The sequence below is a fragment of the Lepidochelys kempii genome, chromosome 5, assembly GCF_965140285.1.
Source record: "Lepidochelys kempii isolate rLepKem1 chromosome 5, rLepKem1.hap1, whole genome shotgun sequence".
In the NCBI taxonomy this organism is placed as follows: Eukaryota; Metazoa; Chordata; order Testudines; family Cheloniidae; genus Lepidochelys; species Lepidochelys kempii.
Window position 1 is genome coordinate 95,813,590 of NC_136384.1, and position 22,450 is coordinate 95,836,039.

A 22,450-nucleotide genomic window follows, 5' to 3' on the forward strand; every position below is an offset into this window, starting at 1 on the left:
AGGAAAACCAAATGCAATTCCAAGAGGTGAGGAAAATGGGTGTGAAAAGGGGACTTTGTGCTCCTCTTATCCCTAGCCTACTCTGCACCTGGCCAATGCCCCGGCATAATTTTGAGCATTATACCAACTACCAATGGCCCCAAGGGCAGAAATGGCACCAAGGAATCCGCAGTGTATATAGGGAAGCCTCAAATCATACCAAAATACATTAAGTGCATGTGGAATGGCATACTAGTCCACAGTCAACATTTAAAATCTGCACACAACATCCACAATTAGGGATCCGATACACAGTTGCAGGCTTGAACAGGTGGGCATAAATCAAACTGGAACAGGGATCCAATTAAACTGTATAACAGGTGCAGAACAACCAATAGCCAGACAGGTTCCAATTTACATATTGGACCAAACTGACATTAATTAGCCTATGCCAACAACTTGGAGAATGAGGTTGAATGAGGGTATCTGTACTAACCACTGACACAGTAAGAAAGAACTGGTTGAGGCCCCTAGTATATCCCTGGTATTGAGTGCCTGGATCCACAAAGATGCATAAAACTAATAGTCAACATTCTTACACAGCATTCTGCCTGAAAACAATCCATTTCTGCTCTTCTCATGCTTTTTCATAAGTGCTATTGACCAGTGGAGTGAAAAAAGTTTGATTTCAATAATTATTCTTCCTTTCCTTCATTTCCAGGCTTATATGACTGAAGGGCTCTCTACTTCTCCATCTTCCAACAGTTAACATTTTCCCTGTCATCAAGAACTTCTCCCCACCTCTGCAACTAAGGACATGGTCACATGTCCCATGTGGTGGGGGGATGGGGGACAAAGGGCAAAGCAAAAAGAAGCGGGGGGAACCAAGATAAAAACCAACTTACTTAATTTTTTAAGAACATCCTTTTTCTCTTCTTTTTCCTGGACTAGCTCTTCTGTTATTTTAGTCTCTTGTTTTGGTAGAAGATTATTTAGGTAATTCATGGCATTTAGAAGTGCTTCATTATGCAAATGAACATCTAGAGAGGAGAAATTCACCTACAAAAAAAGGCATTTTTAGCCGGAACATATTTTCCAAAAAGCTTTTTCCAAAATAAGAATAATACACAAACGTAAAAACAAATGATAGTCATACCTTTAACAGCTGCAGAACATTCTTGTAAGCCGTTTTCAATTCGGGTCCATTAATATCAGCCTATTCCCCCAGAAAAAAATAATTAAAATAAAAATCTGCAAACTTCATACAGAAAGTTTACTGCAAAACCTACTACAGCTCCATGCATTTTACTTTTTAGATACCATATACACAAACAATTTTAAAGGAAGTCACCAGAAAGATTAAGGAAATGACATTTCTAAAGTTTTCTTACCTTTACATATTCCAGTGTAAGAAGATCATCCTCTGTATTATCCAAAGTTGTAATGATGTAAACAGGTTTGTCTTTATCATCTTTTTTTAAAAAAAATTAATGTTAAAATAGCTTGGTTGACACTTATTTTTTCAAGAAAATGCAAATAATTAAAACTTAATATACAAGTGTTTTATAATCAGTTATGTAAATGCATATGGGATTATAAAACAGACTGTCACTGTAGCGTAGGATCAGTAGTGACCCATCCATACTGTTGAATGTTTATTGAATGTTTCTGCTAAAATGATCAGCAGCAACACAGTTAATGTTGACATTTGGACTGTGATCATTGTGCAGCATAGTTAGCTCCCCATTGTAACGTACCAAAGCAGTATACAGCTCTGAGTTGGATTTTACTCAGGAAGCAATTTCAAGAACACAGCAGCGCACTGGTTCATGATTTGTAAGATTTCCTTTGCAATCATTAGGGCAAAAATATTTTTTTAAATGAAAACCTACAATATTACACACAAACATGGCAACCAGAGTGCATGCTGGTACAGTCTTATCTATGAAATAAAATCCAATTGTTGGAGATATACAGGTGATTCCCATGGCGGTTACAATCATGTGTCTTGCGGGACAAGGATGATTGTAATTAAAAAAAAAGGGTTCATGGAAGTGATGACATGTCTCATGTGGCCTAGGAACAGGGGATTTTATGGATGATGTACTTTTCCTGGTATCAAAAGGGGTAAAGTGAAAGAAATAGTGTCCAGGAATAATTGGTTTCTCTCTCCCACTATTAATTTTTGAGGAATGGATCCTGCAACTTTAGCTGACATAAGGGAGCCCAACAGACTTTCTGAAATGAACTCTTCACCATACTATTGTAGATCTGCTAATCAATTTTAGAGCATCATGTACATTCTTACCCATATACTCTGGACACAGTAAACAGACTTCTCTAAGAAAAGCATTTACAGCCATATCAAATGTTCTTAGTTTAAGTTCAGTGCCTAATCCTACAACTTCTAGCTGCAGCACAGGCTTTTCAGTACCATCAGCAAGACGACACAACTGCATTAAGACCTGGGAAAAAACAACATAATAAGGCATAATGTGATAATGGTGACACACAAAGTATAGTTTCATCAGAGTTCGTATTCAGTGAATATCCAATTCAAATATAATTTTAGACAGAAAATGTTCCTTGAAAAAACTCTGAAGAATATCCATTCAGTATTAAAATTGCTAATACTGGATGCTGCCATTTCTATAAAACAAAACAGCAAAAGAAGAATGTGTATGAAATAAAACTTCATTCTTAAAAGCAGCTCCACAAACAGTTCAAGAAAGTTAATCTCATTCAGAGCCAGATTCTCAGCTCACGTAATCTAGTATAGCTCTACTGATTTCAAATGAGCTATGCTGATTTACATTGGCTGAGGATCTGTCTCTCTGTCTGAACATCATTTAACACCGCAGTCTGCACTACAGTCACACAGCCGTGTTCAATGGAGAACAAGGTTGGTCTCATGGCACAGGCATTCCTTGTTTCCAGCTGCTTCTACAAGTCTTCGGTTCTTCACTTCAAAGAGAACAATCGAAACAAGGAGACCAAATCTCTCTCTCTTTCTACTAGAGGCTGGTCCTACATACGAAGTAGAGGAAACAGGAGCTCCCCTCAAGTACTAAATCCAACGAATGGGAAAGGAACACCATACATAATAGACGCCTCTATCAATATAATCTACACTATGAAATAGTTTAAGAACCCCGATATAGGCAAATTTCAAATACAGAAAGTGTTAGATTTTATGTACGGATAAGACTTTCAGAACTACACTTATTCTTAGTCTGTCAACACAGTGGGCAAGCAGCTGCATCTTACATCTGGAGAGGACCTACCATATTGAAGGTGTTACCATAATCCAAACAAAAATAATAATTTTCATGATTTTTATGAGCCAAGTGTTCTGCATGAGAGTACAAGACAACTCATCAAAACTTTATTTCATATAATGTCTTTCATACAAGCACTGACCTGAGGTAGCTTTACATAGTTAAAAAGATAGTGCATAGCATAATTTATAGGGAAAAATAATGCAAATAAAACCAAAGCCCTGCACAGTAAATGTGCCAAATTTTTAGTCATGAGACCAATAACTGAGGCCAAGAGAAACCAAAGATAGCTAGCAAAATGAATATTGTTAGATTTTAAGGTAACTGTTTAAAGATGGAGCATTAATGGGGCAGAAAGGCTGTTCCAGATGGAAAGAGCTGCAGACATGGCTCTCCCACTGACCATGGAAAGTTTTGGAGAAGGGGAGATAAAGCTGGGAAGTAAAAGGGAACAAGAACATAGTAGTTTTATTTTTAAAGAAAGCATAGAGTAAAAGTAAACTCAAAAATGAAATAAATGGAAAGATAGTGGAGGTGTTTGAGAATAGAGTGAAGGGATGTATTTCTTCATGCAGACAAGAACGCAGGCAGTTGCATCCTGCACATGTTAGACTTTGGACAGTTGGGACTTGGAGGACACGGAAGAGCTGCAGCCATCAAACCAAGAGGCAACAATGGCATTAATGAGGATTTGAACATAGGCGTAAGCAACATATATGAACCACGTTGTGGAGATGCTAGATGCAGACTAGAGTATATTTAGGAGAAAGAAAAAAAAAGTAACATTACCTCAGGTATTTCAAATCTTAGCTGGAATTCTGTCATATTCTTCAAAGATTCTTGCTTCTGTACCCTTTTCCTTCTGGCACTGTTAACCCTGGTCAGAGAGCCAGAAGATGCCTCAAAAAATGGCATCTCCTCCACAGGACTGGTGGGGGCATCATAAAATTCTTCTTCCGATTCTAAATTTAAAGTTTTATTAATGATCACTTAATGACTATTTAAATTTCATACCAACAGTTATTTTGCAGTAATATAGTACAGAATTTATTTGAAATATCATCTATGGACAATTACACATGAATATGGTAAGATTATCCAGTAAATAATTAGACACAATCAACGATAAGGTTAAAGCTTTTAAAGGGCTCTTTGAATGAGTGTATTTTGAAAACGCCATTCTTTGATAAAGACTGAATGTGTGATATATAGAGAAGATATGTATGTGACAGAATGTCTAAATGCACCATATAGAGCAAAACACAGGAATGAAATTAAAATAATGCCCAAGTAACTATTAAAATAATAAATGATCAAACAGCTCCACGTACAATGTAATACAAGTAAAATCAGAAATATATCAATTTGAAATCTAGTCTTTCTTTTAAAAAAATGACTTAAAAGTGGTTACAGATACATCTGCCCTTGGTCTGTCTGTCTGTCTCATCTTTTGTAATTTTAAGAAAATGTTTTACTCTCCACTGTTGCCATGTGAATAACTCACACAAACAAGTGGGGAAGTGAACTACACTCTGCATTGAGAGCACTCAGTGTAAATTTTTTTAAAAAAGGAGAATTATATTTTTCTCTAATCTTGTTTTAAATGATCATATATATTACATGTAAAAGTAAGCAAAAAAGTGGTCAGATGTTATTTTTATATTGATTATCTTTTTTACATTTAAGGAGGTCTTTAATACTAGAAACACCATTAACCTATGTAACTAAACTTTTTAAATGTAATCTACAAATGGGATTTTATAACCGCCTTATAAAAATATGTATTCAAACGTGATTTGTCTCTCATGGCACATTTTCTATTTGATCGTTATTATTTCACTGCAGTATCATTCAGAAAAAAAATCATAAGCTCGAATGGGGAAGCCTTAAGCAAGAGTATTTTCAACAGCAGCAAAAACATAAAATACTGGATTTTTTTTCTTTTTTTTTTTTTTGCATGAACATCTCCTCCTTGCCCTGCCCCAAATGTGCTCCTGTGTGAGAGTGCTCTTTTTAAAAAGAGCAAAAACTCTGCTGCACACAAACTTCCAAGTGGCTACCTATAAACATACGGTATATTTTGAACTCATTTTTAATTTATGCAGTCTCATGAATGTTTTCTGGCCATTAAAACAAATTTTGCACAAAGATTTTAAAAGAAAGTAAAAGGTACTCTCACACTTGAACATACGACCATCCAGCATATTCAAAGCATAAAAAAGGAAACAGGCAGCAAAAAAAATATCACCATTCCTGTTTGTTAGAAGACATACAATGAAATAGTTATGACACAACAGTTCTCTCCACATCACCTGAATCTTCCAACTGGGGAAGAAAATGATACATACTCAGAAGCTTGATCATATCTTTATGCTCAACATGAACTTATGAATCAGAGCCCCCAAATACTAACAAAAATAACTACACAATGCCACATTAGAATATTGTAGTTTTTTATGTTTACTTTTCACCATCTTTGTATTCTTAATATTGCACTTAATTTGATAATTTTTATTGACATATTATAGTACCTATTTAAGAAAATGTGCTCTAAAATAGTTTATCTTTACCTGACTCAGTTAATGAATGAAGTTCCAAAAATGGAAGTACATTTTGTGAGACATGCGGTGTTGCAAGCAGAGGAGTGACTGCAATCTGAAACAGAAGACAACATGAAAAAAAAAAAACTAATTTAAAAATATTTTAATTCAATTTTCCTGTCCATTTCGACTGACTACAGCTATTTCAGACAACTAATTTGTATATATTTTATGACTTTACAGTAATAAGAAAACATTTCTGTATCAATGATTTTTAATTATCTGTTAAAAATAACACCTTAAATCAGAAGTTTCCAAATTGTGGGCACGCCTTCCTGGGCATGAGGACCTGGCAGATCATGAAGGGCCAGGGTCAGCACAGGGCTCTGTCCAGCAAGGAAAGTGGATGGGGCTCTGTGTCAGCAGTCCTGGCTGCCAGGACCAGGCTCCCTGCCTGTCTCACTCCCTCACTGTTACAGTTGCAGCAGCCACCAACTGGCAGTCTGCTGGGCAGGTCGGCAGAGACTCTGCAAGTGGGGAGTGGAAGGCTGAACACCAGGAGTACTGAGCCCCCTACTGGACAGGGCCCCCTCCTGATTCCAGTGCTTCAGCGCAGCCCAAGAGCACAGAGTGCTGTCCTCCTCCCCTGCCAGACAGAGCCTGGAGAAGTAAGCGAAGTAGGAGAAGTAGATGGGGCCATGCTGAAGGGCCAGGGTCAATACGGGGCTCTGTCTGGCAAGGGGCCAGTACTCATGAAGTACAGCCTTATACTCTCCTCCTGACCCCAGCCTTTCAGCACAGCGCTCTGGGGAGCGAGATGGGCAGGACTTGGGTCCCAGCAGCCAAGACAAACCAAGTGCTGCAGGGAGCTGAAGGCTTCCTCAAGTGCCACACGGTTAGCAACCCCAATCTCCCTGGGTACTGTGCACCTCACCCTCAAACCCAGCCCCTGCCTCCTCCCCTACCCCTAAAGATTCTTGCCTGCTCCTACTGTGCAACTCCCCGTCTTTTGCCCCAGCCTCCCCTCCCCATAACTGTTCCTCCTGCCCTACCCCTAACTCCCCCATCTTCCCTATTACCCCTTGCCTTCCACCTCACCATAAATTTCCCCTTCTATACCCAGCACAGCACCCATTATACCTGCCACTACCCCTTACATTCTTCTTTCTCTGCAGCTCTTAGCCCTGCTGTTAGCCACATAAGGAGAAGTGAAGTAGCCCCTAAAAGTAGTAAGGGAACCCACCCAAACCCCAGAGCCCCCTATAATTTGAGCACTGCCACCAGCTGCACTTCATTTTTGGTTTTTACCAATTTTCTCCAGATTTTTAAATTAAAATAAAATAAGAGAAAATAAGGGCCATACTACGAATTCCCCTTCAGAAAGATCCTATTGCTGCTGTTACACAGGGGTTTTGTCCCTCAAATCACAAGATTACCAGAGCATAGTACCAAAACTTCCTTAACCAATGTGCTCATGCCAAGTCAGCACCTCCTAACTCCCACATGCTATCTATATAGCTGATGTGAGTGTGAGGTTTCACTCAGATGTTCTTTGTACTCTATTGGAGATCAATTGTTTTGGTGTTCGACAATTCTGAGTGAATGGAATATTTCGTGAAGTGAAAAATTGACATGCTGATTCTGGGGAAGGAATAAATAGAGCCATGAAAAATAGTAAATATCCTTCCTGCTTGGACTTGGGGTTCATATAGTCCTCGACTGCAATGTGTTGTTTGTGCTGAAGTTCTTGCTCAGAATAGCAAAAATCCAAGAAAACTAAAGTGCCATTTGGAGACCAAACATCATGCCCTCAAAGATAAAACCACAAGATTTTTTTTTTTTTTTTAAAACAAAAGCTCTTTCAACTGAAAGGACAGATGAATCAAAGAACACTGCCCTAAGCACTTTAAGCATCTGACGCGGTCTCTCGTCAAACACCAAGAAGTGGAAAGTTTTGTTTGATTGGTCACAGTCATGTGCTGCCAGCAGCGATTGAAATGGCATTGATAATATGGGGAAAAAAGATTGCTGACCAACAGAGTCTCATGCTAATATCTGAAAACACAGTTAGCTGCAGAATTGCTGATTTGGCAGGAGATGTCAAGAAGGAGATCAAAGTAGTGAGATGCAGCCCTTTTTTCACACTACAAGTTGACAAGAGCACTGACTTTGCCAATGAAGCACAAAGGATGGTTTTCATAAGATACATCTACTCATCTCAGATCAAAGAGACTTTATTTTGCCGTTCTGTCCCAACAAGAACTACTGCTGAAGAGTTGTTCAAAATTTTAGACCAGTACATGATGGATAAAAACATTTAGTAGAATCGTTGTGTCAAGATTTGTATGGATGGGGCAAAAGTCATGACTGGATGCAGTAATGAACTTGTTGCTCAGATGAAAGCTGTTGCACCATACAGTTGCACAGAGAGGCACTGGAGCCATGAATGAAATGGCAAAAGCAGATGTCAGATGTACTGATCACTGCTGTCAAAGTTGTGAACTTCATAAAAGCTTGAGCACCAAACGTATGCCTCTTCTCAGTGCTATGTGAAGAAATGGGATTGTTGCACCAGAAACTTCTGCTTCATACAGAAGTTAGATGGCTGTCACATAGTAAATTTCTGGCAAGAATCTGCAAACTCAGGAAGGAGTGTCTCATGTTTTTGAGCAACTCTGAAACACCATTTCACAATTACTTCCATGATGAGCAATTCCAGGTTTTACTGGGCTTTGTGGCTGACATCTGACAAGCTCAATTAACTTAACCTTTCATTAAAAGACAAGAACTGTAACAGTTTCTTTATGCACAAAAACAGAGATTTGCCAAAATCTTTTGCTACGGTGGGAGTATTTATATGCTGCAAGACAATGCAACTGTGCTCCCGATATGGTCTACTGTCATTATGGACTGTGAAATGTTCTAGAAGTTAAATATGTAATTCATCTTTGAATATTTGTCTCAGCTTTGCACACAATTCAGCAAATAGTTTCCCAAATGAGAGAGAAATGAATTGCAGGACTTCACCTGGGTCTGAAAGCGGTTTTCAGAGGATTTCATACCAAAGATCAAGACTGGCATGAGTCTAAAAGAGAATTTGATTGACTTCGCTGATAACTCTGTTTTGAGAGAGAATTTAAATCACACCTCTTGATTAGTTTTTTCTCTCAGTTTAAAAAGAATTCCCCAAACACCATCAAAATACTTATTCATTTTGCCTCAAGGTATCTATGTGAAGTGGGCTTTTCTTCACTCACACACACACACACTCACACATACAAAGTGTAGAAGCCACTTCAATGTAAAGGCTGATTTGCAACTGAAACTCTTCAAAATCTAACAGAGATTCCATAATTGTGCCAGCAAACAGGTTTATCCTACTCACTGAGACAAATGCAAACCATTAAGCGTTCTTTTATGTCAGAGGTTTTCAATCTTTTTTCATTTGTGAACCCCTAAAAAATTTCAAATGGAGGTACAGACCCCTTTGGAAATCTTAAACACAGTCTGAGGACCGCCAGTGGTCTGCAGAGCACAGGTTGAAAACCACTGTTTTATGTTGATATTTACTCAGTAGAAGAACTGTGGTACTGTGCTATTTATGTTGCTTTCTGTCTAAGCAATATGGATTATTAGCCAAGAAAATAAAATCCTCTTGTTCTGTGCAAAAATACTGTTTCTTAGTATGGGGGTGGCGGGAGGCGCATGCTCATGGGACATCAGTCTCCAAATTGGGGCTCAGCAAAAAAAAGTTTGGGACACTCTGCCTAAGGGTATTAAAATTTAGGGAGAGAGAAATGGGGCAAAACAAGGCCTCACAAATCAGGTGGAAGCAGCAGCTAATAGAAGCTCCTTTAAATGCTATAAGATGACAATGGGAGGTACGCAGAAAGGGCTGGAAGCTCTATTTCACAAATTCAAGAGGTAGGGAGAATGGAAAAGATGGACCTGGAGGGAGGTAGGAAGAGGACAGCTGGACCTGGAAGTTCTATCTTCACAGGGCTGGGAGAAACTAGAAGGCAAGGCAGGGTCTGGAGGCTCCCCCACAAGCCAGGGGGAGGAGGGAATGGAAGAAAGCACATACTAGAAAGCTTCCTCATCTTCCTTTGATCGCTCCCCATAAGCTTCAGAGACTACAAAGAACAGATGGTCCTCCTCAGACTTCCACACAGTACTGGAGAAAGCAGGAGGCAGCAGATGCTGATGGAGCTTTTGATTGGGGATATACATTTCTATTCTAGTCTACATACGTTTTTATACCACAGTCATCACCGCGAAGTCTGAGCATTTTCTAGTAGCACATTAAGCAATATATCTGGACGGACGGACACACACACACAAAGAGCCCTTATATTAGAGAAGGTAAACCCAAAGAAATGTGTCTTGCACTTGGAGTGGAAAGTGGTAATATTTGTGATGGACTGTAGTTCTCGGGGAAGTTCATTTGACAGTCTCAGACACAGACATTACCCCCCCCCCCCCCCAAAAAAAACATTCTGCAGAACCAAGCAGCAATTGGGAGCTAGAAGGAATTTTACCATGTGGTCACTAAGAGAGACAGAGGAGCAGAAGACTGTGGGGAAATAGGAGTCTTCACTTCTCATTGGCGCCACTGTGATGACCATGAGGAAAATCACTTTAGCTGAGAGATGTAAAAATCACCATGAAGCCAGATGCTCAAAGGTGACCCATCAGAGCTGACAATATCAGCTTTGAGACCTAGGGTGGTGCTGGGTCCCTAACTGGAGGGTACAATCTATTTATACCCTTTAGAAATCTGACTGTCACTGGGTTAGAACAGGCCAACTTTCCAACAGGGGTGGAAAGCTGAGATTGCAACCAAGTGAACTCTAAGAACTAATTGAGAAACCCAGCTCTTTTAGGTAGAGCAAGTATTCCAGATTGTCATGCACCTTAGCCTATCTATAATAGAGGGATGCTTCACTGCCTGGACCAGACCGAAAAAAAGCTTTCATTCCATAAAATAAATATATCTGGTGAATGGCTTTCGCCTGTTCAGTAAAATATTCCGAACAACGAAAGAGCAATCTGTTTCCCCTTGGGTTAACCACTCAGCATCCACGCAGTAAAGAGAGGGTTCTGAGGATTTGGATGTAGAAAACATCTCTGATTCTGAGATTATATGTCTCTGATCTGGGTAGGACAGAAAGCATTTGAGGGTCTGATAACCAGAGCTGCTTTGGCCAAGCAAGCACTATTTAAGAGCAATTTGATGTGGTGCTATGAATTGAGAACTACCGGGGAATTAAAGAGAGGGAAAACATAAAGCAGGCTGCCCTTCCATTGTAATAAGAACATATCCGTTATTGAAAGTGGACTGTGACACACTCTGGAACAGAGCTGGTAGCATTTCCTGTTCTGTATTAGAGCAAACAGACCTACTACAGGTGTTCACCAAGTATGGAATATCAAACTGACCACTTCAGTTTTGAGACCATTCATGATTCGTTCTGAAGCATCTGTTGAGGTGGTGTGCGACGCAGTTCTGTATCACCAAAAGGTCTGAAGCTTTGAGTGTCACTGAGTTCTGAATGCAAAAATTCCTAAGACTTATTGCTTCCTGGCAAAACCAGTCCCATCTGGTTACCCCACCTATTTAAACAGAGCATTCGCAATGGTGTGGTCAATGAGAACTTATACCATACTGGCATTAACATGTAACAGGAAGCTTGGACAGGACCCATAGACTGCGCTAAGTTTGAGTATATATATGTATACAGCCAGCTCCTGATTCAACCACAGGGCTTGGAGATCCCCGAAGTGTGCTCCCCAGCCTAAGGACAATGTCTGTTCCAAGAGGGAAGGGAAGGTGAGAAGGGAACCTCGCTGCAGACATTGGACAGGTTCATCCACCAGTTTAATGAAGACACAACTCTGGCTGGTACATGAACCAGCGTGTCAAGTTGATGTTTTATTGGACAATAAATAGTCTTCAGCCACCCTGTGTGAACCTCAGGTAGTCTGGTATGCTGAGTAAGCTACTATCTGTCCTAGGAGTCTCAGGCAATTTCTTACAATAGGGTAGACAGCTATATGAAAACAAGCATAGTCAAAAGCAGCATACCAATCATCGGGTTCTAGGGAAGGAATAATGGAAAGCAGGGAAACCATGCAAAACATTATTTTCTTGATAAATCTGTTTAAGTTTCACAGATCTAGGAGAGGCCACAGGCCCCCTCTGGACATCAATATGAGGAAGTAAGAGTAAACCCCCTTTCCCCAGTGCCGTGGAAGTACTTCCACTATAGTTCCTAAATTGAGCAGAGTCTGTATCTCTCACTTGATAATAGACTCCTGAGTTTGATTGGTCACTGAAAAGCAGTGGTCAAGGGAAGAAGGAATGGAGAGAAAATGATCTGTTTTAACAGCATTCCAAGCACCAAGGAAGAGAGAGAGCTTATTCCTTAAGGGAGCAGTACAGCAAGGAAAATCCCAATGGATTGATACGCTCATCTCATCCAAAAAGTCAAACAGGCTGTTTTGAGGTGGGTGGCTGCTTACATGAAGCAACAGCAGGAGGTGGTCTCCTCCTCCAAGACTTATTTCTCCTTTTAATCTGATAAAGTTGTCTTGGGGGATAAAAGGCCTGCCTCTGCTCTACTGAGTACAATACTGTTTTCTCTTAAGAGCTGGCATGTAGATGATCAAGGACCAGAATCCTTGAATCTGGAATCCTTGACAGAATGTAAAGCCTCCTGCACTTTTTCAAACAAGAGTTACATCCCTCAAAGGGTAGGTCCTCAATAGTTTGTTGAATTTTCATAGGTATGCTGAAAGACTGCAACCAAGAGGAACTACACATGGTCACTGCCATTGCCACCATCATCCTGGTCACTGTGCAAGCTACATCTAGTGCAGTTTGGAGGGATGTTCTCATGACCAGATGACCTTCAGCAAGTATCACCTGGAACAACTCATTGGATTTCTCCAGTAATATAGCCAAGAATTTGGACATCATGTCCCAATAAATAAGAAAAATCACATATAATCAGAAGTCCTTGATTATTGGCTATATGAATTTGCAATCCTAACGTTGAATAAATCTGCCAACAAAGTCAGTCCTGTTTTCTTTTTACTTTTTGTCCTTGGGGATAGATTTCATGAGGCCCTGGCACACTTTCATTAACTATCATAACCAAAGACCCAGGGGTCAGAAGGGAGTAAAAGTGTTCAAGTTCTTTGAAGGAACCCGGTATCTATACTCAATTCTTTTAACTATGGGAGGTAAGGATGAGGGTGTCTGCCACAGCATCTCTGTAGGATCCAACATAGCTTTAATAATATGCAATGGCACCCTATCAGGTGCAGTAGTGTGGACGATGTACACCAACTTGTGTGGATTCTCCTGAACTAGCTCCACCTGTATGTCCAAAGATGTAGCCACCCTCTTAACCAGTTCCTGCTACATTTTATAGTCATCGCGTATTGGAAAGGAAGACTTCTGAACCAACAACTCATCTGGAGATAAAGTAGAATTCATGGGAAGGGGAGTGACTTCAGTGTCAGATAGTTGATTCTGACTGTCCCGTTACATACTTTTCAGAAGGAATGATTCCTTCAAGGCAGCATGGTCTTGGGCCACAATGGGGGAGGCTGATCTTGAGAGGGGGTGGGGGCATACCCCAAGTATTCCAGTAGGAAGACTGTGGAAGACCATAAGGCCAAATATGACATCCCCATAAAGTTTTCTCTCTAAACCTGTACTTGTAGGCATGCCTAAGGCATACATGAAAGCGCGTTTCTAAAGAAAGAGGGAAAACCCAGGACTGTAATGTGTGAGTGGTATACAATCCAATCTCTCACTCTGAGTAGGAGGAGGAATAGCCTGTTGGACAACATGGTGCAGTTGTGGGCAGACTCACTGGGGACTGAATGTGGGATTGATGTGTGGACATCAGTACCGAAGGAAACAAACAAATGTTTACAAGCAATCAGTACCAGCTGTCTGCCTGGAAACCGCATTGGTGGCTTTTTCGCAGTCACTGCCAAGGTGAAAAATGGTGGTGAGTCCAGGGCTGCAATGGTATGTACTCACACTGGTTCCAAGAGTGGTCCTAGAATTTGCATAGCTGAAGGGGATGGTCCATGTCCGTTTGTAATAGTGGAGAGTCCAGCACCAAGAAGCACAGGAGGTCCTTTGTCACCTCACAGGTCTCTGGCATTGTCAACACCAACAAGGCTGACAGCACTCCACTGTGTGGCACTGCTGAAATGGAGGCAGGTTCCACAATTGAAAGGGTAGTTAGTGCTGGTCTCAACAATAGCAAGGATGGCACTGGAGTCAGCGACAGCTATCCATCGGTATTGGTGAACACTGAGCTGGGTCTCGCACTCTAACCTTGATATCCAAGCAACTCTGTAAAGTATCAAATCAGGGAACAAGATTCTGAAACCTTTTTGGTGGCAGAGGAGGTATTCTTTGCGCTAGTTGTCTGAGGCTGCTTCCAAGTCTTCTGCCATTTGCTCATGGAACCCACAGAGGAGGGATATCATTTCCTTCGATGCTCCAATTGAGAAGGAGACTCAGACAAATCAAGAGACGTGCTCCTAAAAGGAGTAACATCTGTCCTGACAGGTACCCCTATAAAAAAATCTTCAGCTTTGGTGCACTGGGTACGCCTAAAGTTAAATGGCAATTTGCAATCACTTGAAGAAAAGCAGAAGATTGCCCATCCAGCATGTGCTAGACTTTTTTATTGGTATAGAATGAGGAGAGGACTAGCTTCTGAAGCCTGTGGTACAGAAGCAGGGACAATGCAAATTATCACCTTATTGTGAAAATACACTACCAAGGTTCCAATGACGAAGTCCTCAGCTCAAATACATTGCAATCAGATGTCGGTATCTGCCTAAAAAATGCACCAGCTGAAAGTGGCTAGACAAGTGAGCTGAAACTTCTGCTTATAGCAAGAATAAATTGCTTGCTTTACTATTACCTCAACAGCTTTACATGCGAAGACTGGTCACCTCCTTCTCCCTCTAATGGGGCCCATGGTTGAGATGGCAAACTAGTATAGGCAGGTGGAGACTGCTTCTAAATGCAAAAGACTGCAAGGGAGCAGCACAAGAGGCTCAGAGCTCTGGTCTCTTCTGGAAGTGGGGAACAGTAACTACTGTGTACCGTGGAGCAAACTGCGTAACAAAGTGGCAGGGTACTGAAGACAAGCAGAGAGATTCCCATCTACAACAAACTGACCTGGACCCAAATTTAAATCTTTTAAAAGGATTTATTTTTCTCTGTAGCTTAGGAAAAGCAGGACATCTCGAAACTTCTTGTCACTGGTTGCCAAGATGCAGTTTTCACTTGGTTGTGTTCCTAAAGGGGGAACCCAAACCATAACAAAGTAAATTATAGATTTGTTCCTGACTCTTCAGCTGCACAGCCAAGGTAAAACCGGAAGTTCTACTGACTAAAGCACAATATGTAATCAAGACAAGAGACTCTGCGGAATGGAAACTCAGTTAATGGAGTTTGAGGTAGCTGATTAAAAACTGCTCATTCGTTAAGAGGGCAGTATCCAGTTAAATCTGGGTCAGAATTTTTGTTTTCTAAAAATTAACTATTTATATAACTTAAAACTAATAGAATTATTTCCATGATTTTGTTTTAACTGAAATACAAACAAGGTTTGTTTTGTTTCTTTAAAATGAGTTGCAACCCAAGCTTTGCAGTAACTACTAGCACATTAAAACCTGAATGTGAATTTAAGGAAATAATTTTAAACAGAAGAAGTGAGAATAAACAATAGACAATAAACAAAGAAATTAACTGTTGTAGTGAAAAGTAAACTAGATTTCAAATATTATTTAATTTTTACCAAAGTAATATACTAGCAACCTAGGTAAGGGTATTTTTAAAATTATATGAAAATATTTGATAATTACGGGGTTAATCAAGCTAAACTTCACCAGGCAGTCACACTACAGACACAGTATAGTAATGTCTATGAGCAAAACTTGTATTTTTTCTACAGAGTAGAAACTTGACTGTGATTTTCAAAGGGTGTTGGGGATTTAACTCCTGTAAGCGCCTTTCCAAACCCAAGTCATATATATTTTAGTAAACTATTTTTCTACCATTTAAAAAATTTAGCTTACCTGAGTTGGCTTGGGAGCAGACATGGTAGCAGAACCACTTTCTGGTTTAGGAATGCTGTCAATTAGCTCCAAGATACCCATCAGCTTTTGATCAGAGATTTGAACAGAGAGCAAAGGCAGTTGTCCAAAAATTTTGAATCTGTTATATAAATAATTTCCATTATTTCTAATGGCTGTATCAATTAAAATGCTGCATTCATTTTCTTATTACTAACACCATACTTACTTGGCAGCAAATTACAAAAACAGAAAAAAATACTAAAATGTAAGATATATTTGAGGAAAAGTTATTTAATCTATACAAAACTGTTGCTGAACTCATCTTCCAACAGATATCTGTGCAATTCTAAGTTCCCTACTGCTACCATGTTCTGTGAAAGGAAGACTCCAAATACCAATTTTAGGGGTACTTTACCCACTTCTGATTTCTCATGTCCCACAATCAGGAAATCCTCTCTGTTACTTACTTGTTTTATTGTATTATTTATAACACATCACTTAAATAGTATTATACTTACGCAGTACTTTATGAAGTAAAACACATTATCTCTATCCCAAGCAGTGTGCAATCTAGCACTCCAATCTAACAAAGCACTTGAGTGTTTTGTTGGGTTGGGGCTCTAATATAGGCAAAAAACCTAAAACAGTATATGGGGCAACAGTTCAGAAAAAGTTGAGACAAAAGAATGTATGAAGAATTTCTAAAACAAGTCAAAGTTAAGCAGGGAGATGTTGGCACACAGGAAATGGGACTTTTCCAAACACAGGCCTTGATCCTGCAAAGTCTTACACACATTTAACTTTAGGTACTGCAAGCAGACTGATTTGAAGTCATGTGGTATACCTAAGTATTTGCAGGATTAGGACCATAAGGACAAGCATAATTAGGTGTGAACCAGAGACTAAGAAAGCAGTTTGAAATCAATCAAGATTTTCGACTCTTATAATCTAGCTACATCTGCTTCTCAGATTAAATATAGAACTGCAACAACCATTCCTCTTCATTTTTGGACAAGCCAATCTCTTTGAACTATACTGAAATTTCAAATTGAATCACCGGGTCTCTAGGTCTGACCAAGTCATAGATTTCTTTCTGTAATAAGAATTTTTAAGAGTTCTTCTTCAGTACTGTCCATAGGTTCAATATTTCTAGAGAGACATTTCAAGCTGCCTTTTTGTCTCTTCTATTTTTGCTTTGTCCCTTGGGAACTGGCGAAGTCTATGATCACTACCTGACCTGAAAGTACTTGCCCACCTATTGCCTAGGTGATCTGTAATCCAAGATTCTTAATAGTTACCATTGCTCCTGGATTTAAAGATAGCAGAAGCAGTCAGAAGCTTTTTAGCTTTTGACTTAAAAAGAAATTGTGCCTTTCCTTGAAAATGAAGACTGACGTAGTCTTTGTTACCATTAGCTACTGTGACGTGCTTTAACTATGAGCCCCCATCTGTGTCTGTATTCAGCAAGCATACTATATACAGCTTTTATTTTATAGGTTTTTGGAATACATTGAAGGTTTGAGATGACACATTGCTCACAAAGTGTTCGTACACAGAAGGTAAAATGACTGATAAGCAGCTGATGAAGCATCAGAAAAGAAGGCAATGAATAACAGCTGCAGCAGAAATTCTTGTAGGAACAGCAGATTGAAGGGGACAAGGAAGGGGAATGGACCAGCAGCCTTACAGTGAAGAATCAGTAGAAGACATACCCACAGAAGCAAGTTAACCAGAACTGGGAATGGCCAAGAGATCTGGGGTATAAAAAGACCCTGGATCTTGTGGATGAAGCAAAACTGTTGCAGAGCTGCCTAAGCTCTGCATTAGGGCTTATAATTGAGGCAATGTGCTGATACCATCTGGCAGGCACTTTGCCATGGATACAAACTTCATAGATGTAAACTCCCTGCTCAAGGTATGCCATCATCTCAGCATCCCTGAAGAGAGAGAGGTTTAGATCCCTCTCTTACCTGGGAGGGGCGGGGGGTCTTTAAGAAAATGGATAACCATTGTGACATTGCACTCTATATGATTTTATGAAAAAAGGCTAATAAGTGTGAATATAATGTAACTGGAATATGCTTCATGCAAAAGGTCTCTTGTAAGGTATCATTACAAAGCATATAATCTACTGAGTGTGGTCATCCTATTTGTATGTATGTATCATTCTTGTATCTGAAACTAGAAATATGAAATATAACTCTGAGGTCCTATTGTAATTATGCAAATTACATATGGGCCATTAATGGCGGTTTGGAATCTTGATGGCTCCCATTAACCAGGACAATTGACTGTAGATGGCTCTGTTTACTTGCAAGACTTCCTGTGAGTCAAGCCAGGGAGAATGAAGGCTTGGGTCATGCCACTTGGTACTGGAATCCATCTTAAACCTGTCGCTTTTCCATTTAGAAGGAGGGGTGGGGACCCAGAGAGACAAGATTCCCGCCTTGTGCCAAAGCTATAAAAGGGGGTGGAACAGAACAAAGGGGGCTGCAGTCATGAGAAATCCCCTCGCTACGACCTGAGCTGAAACAAGGATTGTACCAGGGAAAGGATTGGGCCCAGACTAGGAAGGCATCTAGTCTATGAAAGAAGCTTACTGGAACATCTCTGAGGGTGAGATTTACCTGCATTTAGTTTCCTACTGTATTAGGCTTAGACTTGCGTGTTTTTGTTGCATTTTGCTTGGTAATTTACTTTGTTCTGTTATTATTTGGAACGACTCAAATCCTACTTTTTATACTTAATAAAATCACCTTTTTCTTATTAATTGACCCAAAGTAATTAATACTTGGGGGAGCAAACAGCTGTGCAAATCTCTCTATCAGCGTTATAGAGGGCGAACAAATTTATGAGTTTACACTGTATAAGCTTTATACAGAGTAAAACCGATGTATTTGGGGTTTGGAACCCCCTGGGAAACTGGATATCTGGGTGCTGGAGACAGAAGCACTTTCTAAACCATTTTCAATTAAGTCTTCAGTTTTGGGGGGACGTGGTTCAGACCCTGGGTCCGTACTGGAGCAGACTGGCATGTCTGGCTCAACAAGGCAGGCTTCTGAAGTCCCAAGTTGCCAGGGAAAACGGGCTCACAGGTAGTCTCAGCACATCAGGTGGCAGTCACAAGGTGGGTCTCTGTGACCCAACCCATCACAACCATCTCATGCAAAAAGAAGACCGGCTGTCAACTTTGGCATGGAAGGCTGAAATGGCAGCTAGATGTACCTTTACTGAAGAAAGAGCCACACCATATTATTTCAGAAGCAGAAGGTGTTGTAATGAGGACTGCATAGGCAGAATTCCATGTTGGGAGGACCAGATGGAGAATCACTTCCATTTTGCAAAGTAAGTGGTCCTGGTAGAGGGTTTTCTACTGCCCAGCAGGACTCTACAGACTCTAAGCAAGCTTGCTCCTCAGGATTCAGAGATGGAGCTTACAGGCCGTCAGATGGAGAGAGCCGAGGTTTAGGTGGAGCAGCTGACCATGGTTTTGAGAGATCAGGTCCGGGTGTAGTGGAAGCAGGAGCGGGGTCTCCACCCAAAGGCCTATGAGGGTGGTGAACCAATGTTGCCTGGGCCCTGAGAATGATCAGCACCCGATTCCACTTGATCTTCACCAGAACCTTGTGACTCATCAGAATAGGTAGAAAGACTTAATAGGTGTCCACAAGAGACCATGGGGCTGTGGCCTCACAGGGAGCAGAACAAGTGGAATTTCCTGTTGTTACAGGTAGCCAAAACATCTATAAGGGGAATGCCCCACCATTGGAATGTCCCTTACCATGTCCAGATGAAGGGACTACTCCTGGTCAGAGGAGAAAGTCCTGCTGAGGTGATCCACCAGCTGGTTCTCCACTCCCAGAAGGTATGATGCTTCTAGATGGACTGAATGTGTTATGCAGAACTCCCACAGTTGGACTGCTTCCTGACGTAAGGGGGAAGCGTGCACTCTGCCCTGCCTATTCATGTAGAACATGGCAGTCGTGTTGTCCATAATAACCTAAACAACCTTGTTCGTAAAGTGGAGCAAGAATGCTTGGCAGGTGAGGCAGACTGCCCTGAGCTCTCTGACATGGATTTGAAGAAGAGCTCTTCTTGAGGCCATAGACCTTGAGTCCTAAGGGACCCTAAGTGGGCTCCCCAACCGAGCGCTGACGCGTTGGAGACTAGAGATATCGATGGTTGAGACTGTGAAAAGAGTTCTCATGCACAGACCTCACGGTGGTTCAGCCACCACATCAGTGAGTCGGAAATGATGATGCCTTGAAGGTGAGTATACCGTGGCCAGCCAGGGTTGGTGAGGTGTGAGACATAGCTTCGTGTGTTCTACTAAGTACATGCACAATAGCGTGTGGCCCAGAAAACTCAAACACTTCCAAGCTACCATGACCGAATGTGTCTGAAGGGACCTTATCAGGACCATGATTGCCTGAAACCTATCTTCTGGAAGCAGGACCCTTGCCTGCGTGGCATCAAGATTGGCACCAATGAACTCCATCTGTTGCACAGGGATAAGTGTAGATTTCTGGGCATTTATCAGTAGGCCTAGTGCCCCGAAGGTCGACTGGATAAGATGAATGTTGGGTTCCACCTGAGCTCCGGACTGGCCTCTGACAAGCCAGTCGTTGAGGTACGGGAATAAGTCTACTGCCCCTTTTCCGATGAAAGCGTCCACCACCACCATACATTTAGTTGAAACCCACGGGGCGGCCAACAGGCCAAATGGAAGCTCTGTAAACTGGTAATGCGTGACAAATCTTAGGAACCTTCTTTGGCTATGGAAAATCGATATGTGGAAGTATGTCTCCTTTAAATCGAGGAGGGCATACCAATCTCTTGGATCCAGTGAGGGAATGATGGAATTCAAAGAAACCATGCAGGATTTAAGTTCTTGAGATAGCAGTTGAGACAACACAGGTCTAGGATAGGTCTGAAACCACCTTTGGCTTTCAGGATTAGGAAGTAATGGGAATAGAACCCCTTTCCTCTTAAATGATGCAGAACCTCTTCTGTCTCTCCCACCTGAAGGAGAGATTGGATTTCTTATTATAATTGCTCATCAGAAGGGTCCCTGAAGAGGGATGAGGTGAAGGGGTGGGAAGGTGGGATAGACAAAAACTGGAAGGTGTATCCCACTTCTATTGTGTTGAGTACCTAACAATCCAAAGTAATGTGGGTGTAGGCATTGAAGAAGTGGGAGAGTCAGTTGGAAAACAGAGGGGTAACTGGATCTGGTATTGTGGGGACTGAGATTTCGACCTTGAACAGCTCGTCAAAATGAGTGCTTTGAGCTCCCCAAGTGTCTGGGTGCGGTCTGCATCGGCCCTGTTAAGGTCAGTAGACGAGATCTACGCCTGAACTCCCTGCTCTTCCTCCTTTGCAGGACCTTTTTTGGCTGGCTGGGCAAAGTAATGGCCAGTCTGTTGGGGCCTGTCATGTTTCCTGGATATCATTGGGGTATATAGTCCCAGAGATTTCAGGGTCACCTTGGAGTCCTTAAGACCATGGAGTCCGGTGTCTCTTTACTCTGAAAAGAGTGAAGACTCTTCAAAAGGGGAGATCCTGGAGGTTTTGTTGTACCTCCTGGGGAAACCGGACGACTGCAACCACACGCTTCTGCACATGGTCACTGTCATTGCCATGGATCTGGCTGCAGAATCAGCTGCATTCAGGGCTGCCTGCAAGGCGGCCCTCGTCAGTGTTTTCCCCTCCTGAATCGGTGAGGAGAACGCCTATCTGGCATCCTGGAGGAGCAAGTCCTTAAATTTTTGCATAGACTCCCACATATTAAAGTCATAGCAGCCTAAAAAAAACCTGTGATGAAGCTACTATAGGGGGTTTACCCCTAGAGGACAGCATTCGTACCAGGCAGTGGCTAGGGGATAGTTCTCTGCTGTTCTGAGGTACAGACAGTGCAGAGTCCTGAACCTCTTGGGATGCAGGAACTGGTAGCAAAAAAACAGGTTTCTGGCTGCTGCAAATGCCCCTGAAGTAGACAACACTGCAAACTAACCGGCACACTGTCTGCCAATGGCAATGCCTCTAGTGCCAGAGTCAGCAGGGCCTGTGAAGGTACTAGAGCCAGTTGTATTGGCTATTGCGGTGCTGGAGAGAAAGAGCGGCCCAACAGGGATCTCACTCTATCCCGGTCCCTATGCCTGCTTGCCTTTGGCATCAGAGATCAGTTCTTGTGCTATTTCTGGTGTTATTTCTTGGGTATTGTGGATGAAGATCAGTGCCAACACTCACGACCAGTGCGGGACGTGCTGTGCACCAAAGCTGAAGTTCTTGGTGCTGAGACTCAACATGGTTCTGAAGCAGATCTTAGGGCTGGCCTCCGTGAGAAGGACCTTCAACCTCTCTTCCTGGTCCTCCCTGGTGCAGGATTTGAAGTCCCTGCAGATCTGGTAGGGTCTTTTCTGTGAGGTTCCCCCAAGCCCTGGAGACAACTTGAGTCCAAGCTGCACAATGGCATCGACTTGACGCAGGAAGCACAGGGCTTGAAGCCCACTGACTGAGGCATGCCCCAGCAAT

At 41.5% G+C, this 22,450-nt stretch overlaps 1 protein-coding gene across 5 annotated transcripts in view; it reads right to left on the reverse strand.

Moving 5' to 3' along the window:
* Positions 1-22,450, reverse strand: part of VPS13A (vacuolar protein sorting 13 homolog A) — a 262,972-nt gene that overhangs the window by 150,184 nt on the left and 90,338 nt on the right. For all 5 annotated transcript variants that reach the window (XM_073345103.2, XM_073345104.2, XM_073345105.2 and 2 more), the window contains exons 23-29: positions 15,917-16,055; positions 5,828-5,912; positions 4,047-4,219; positions 2,288-2,444; positions 1,371-1,450; positions 1,136-1,195; positions 885-1,038 (exon numbers count right to left, since the gene is read on the reverse strand). In XM_073345103.2, coding sequence (XP_073201204.2) covers positions 885-1,038; positions 1,136-1,195; positions 1,371-1,450; positions 2,288-2,444; positions 4,047-4,219; positions 5,828-5,912; positions 15,917-16,055 — 848 coding nt within the window. The remainder of the gene's footprint in view (positions 1-884; positions 1,039-1,135; positions 1,196-1,370; positions 1,451-2,287; positions 2,445-4,046; positions 4,220-5,827; positions 5,913-15,916; positions 16,056-22,450) is intronic.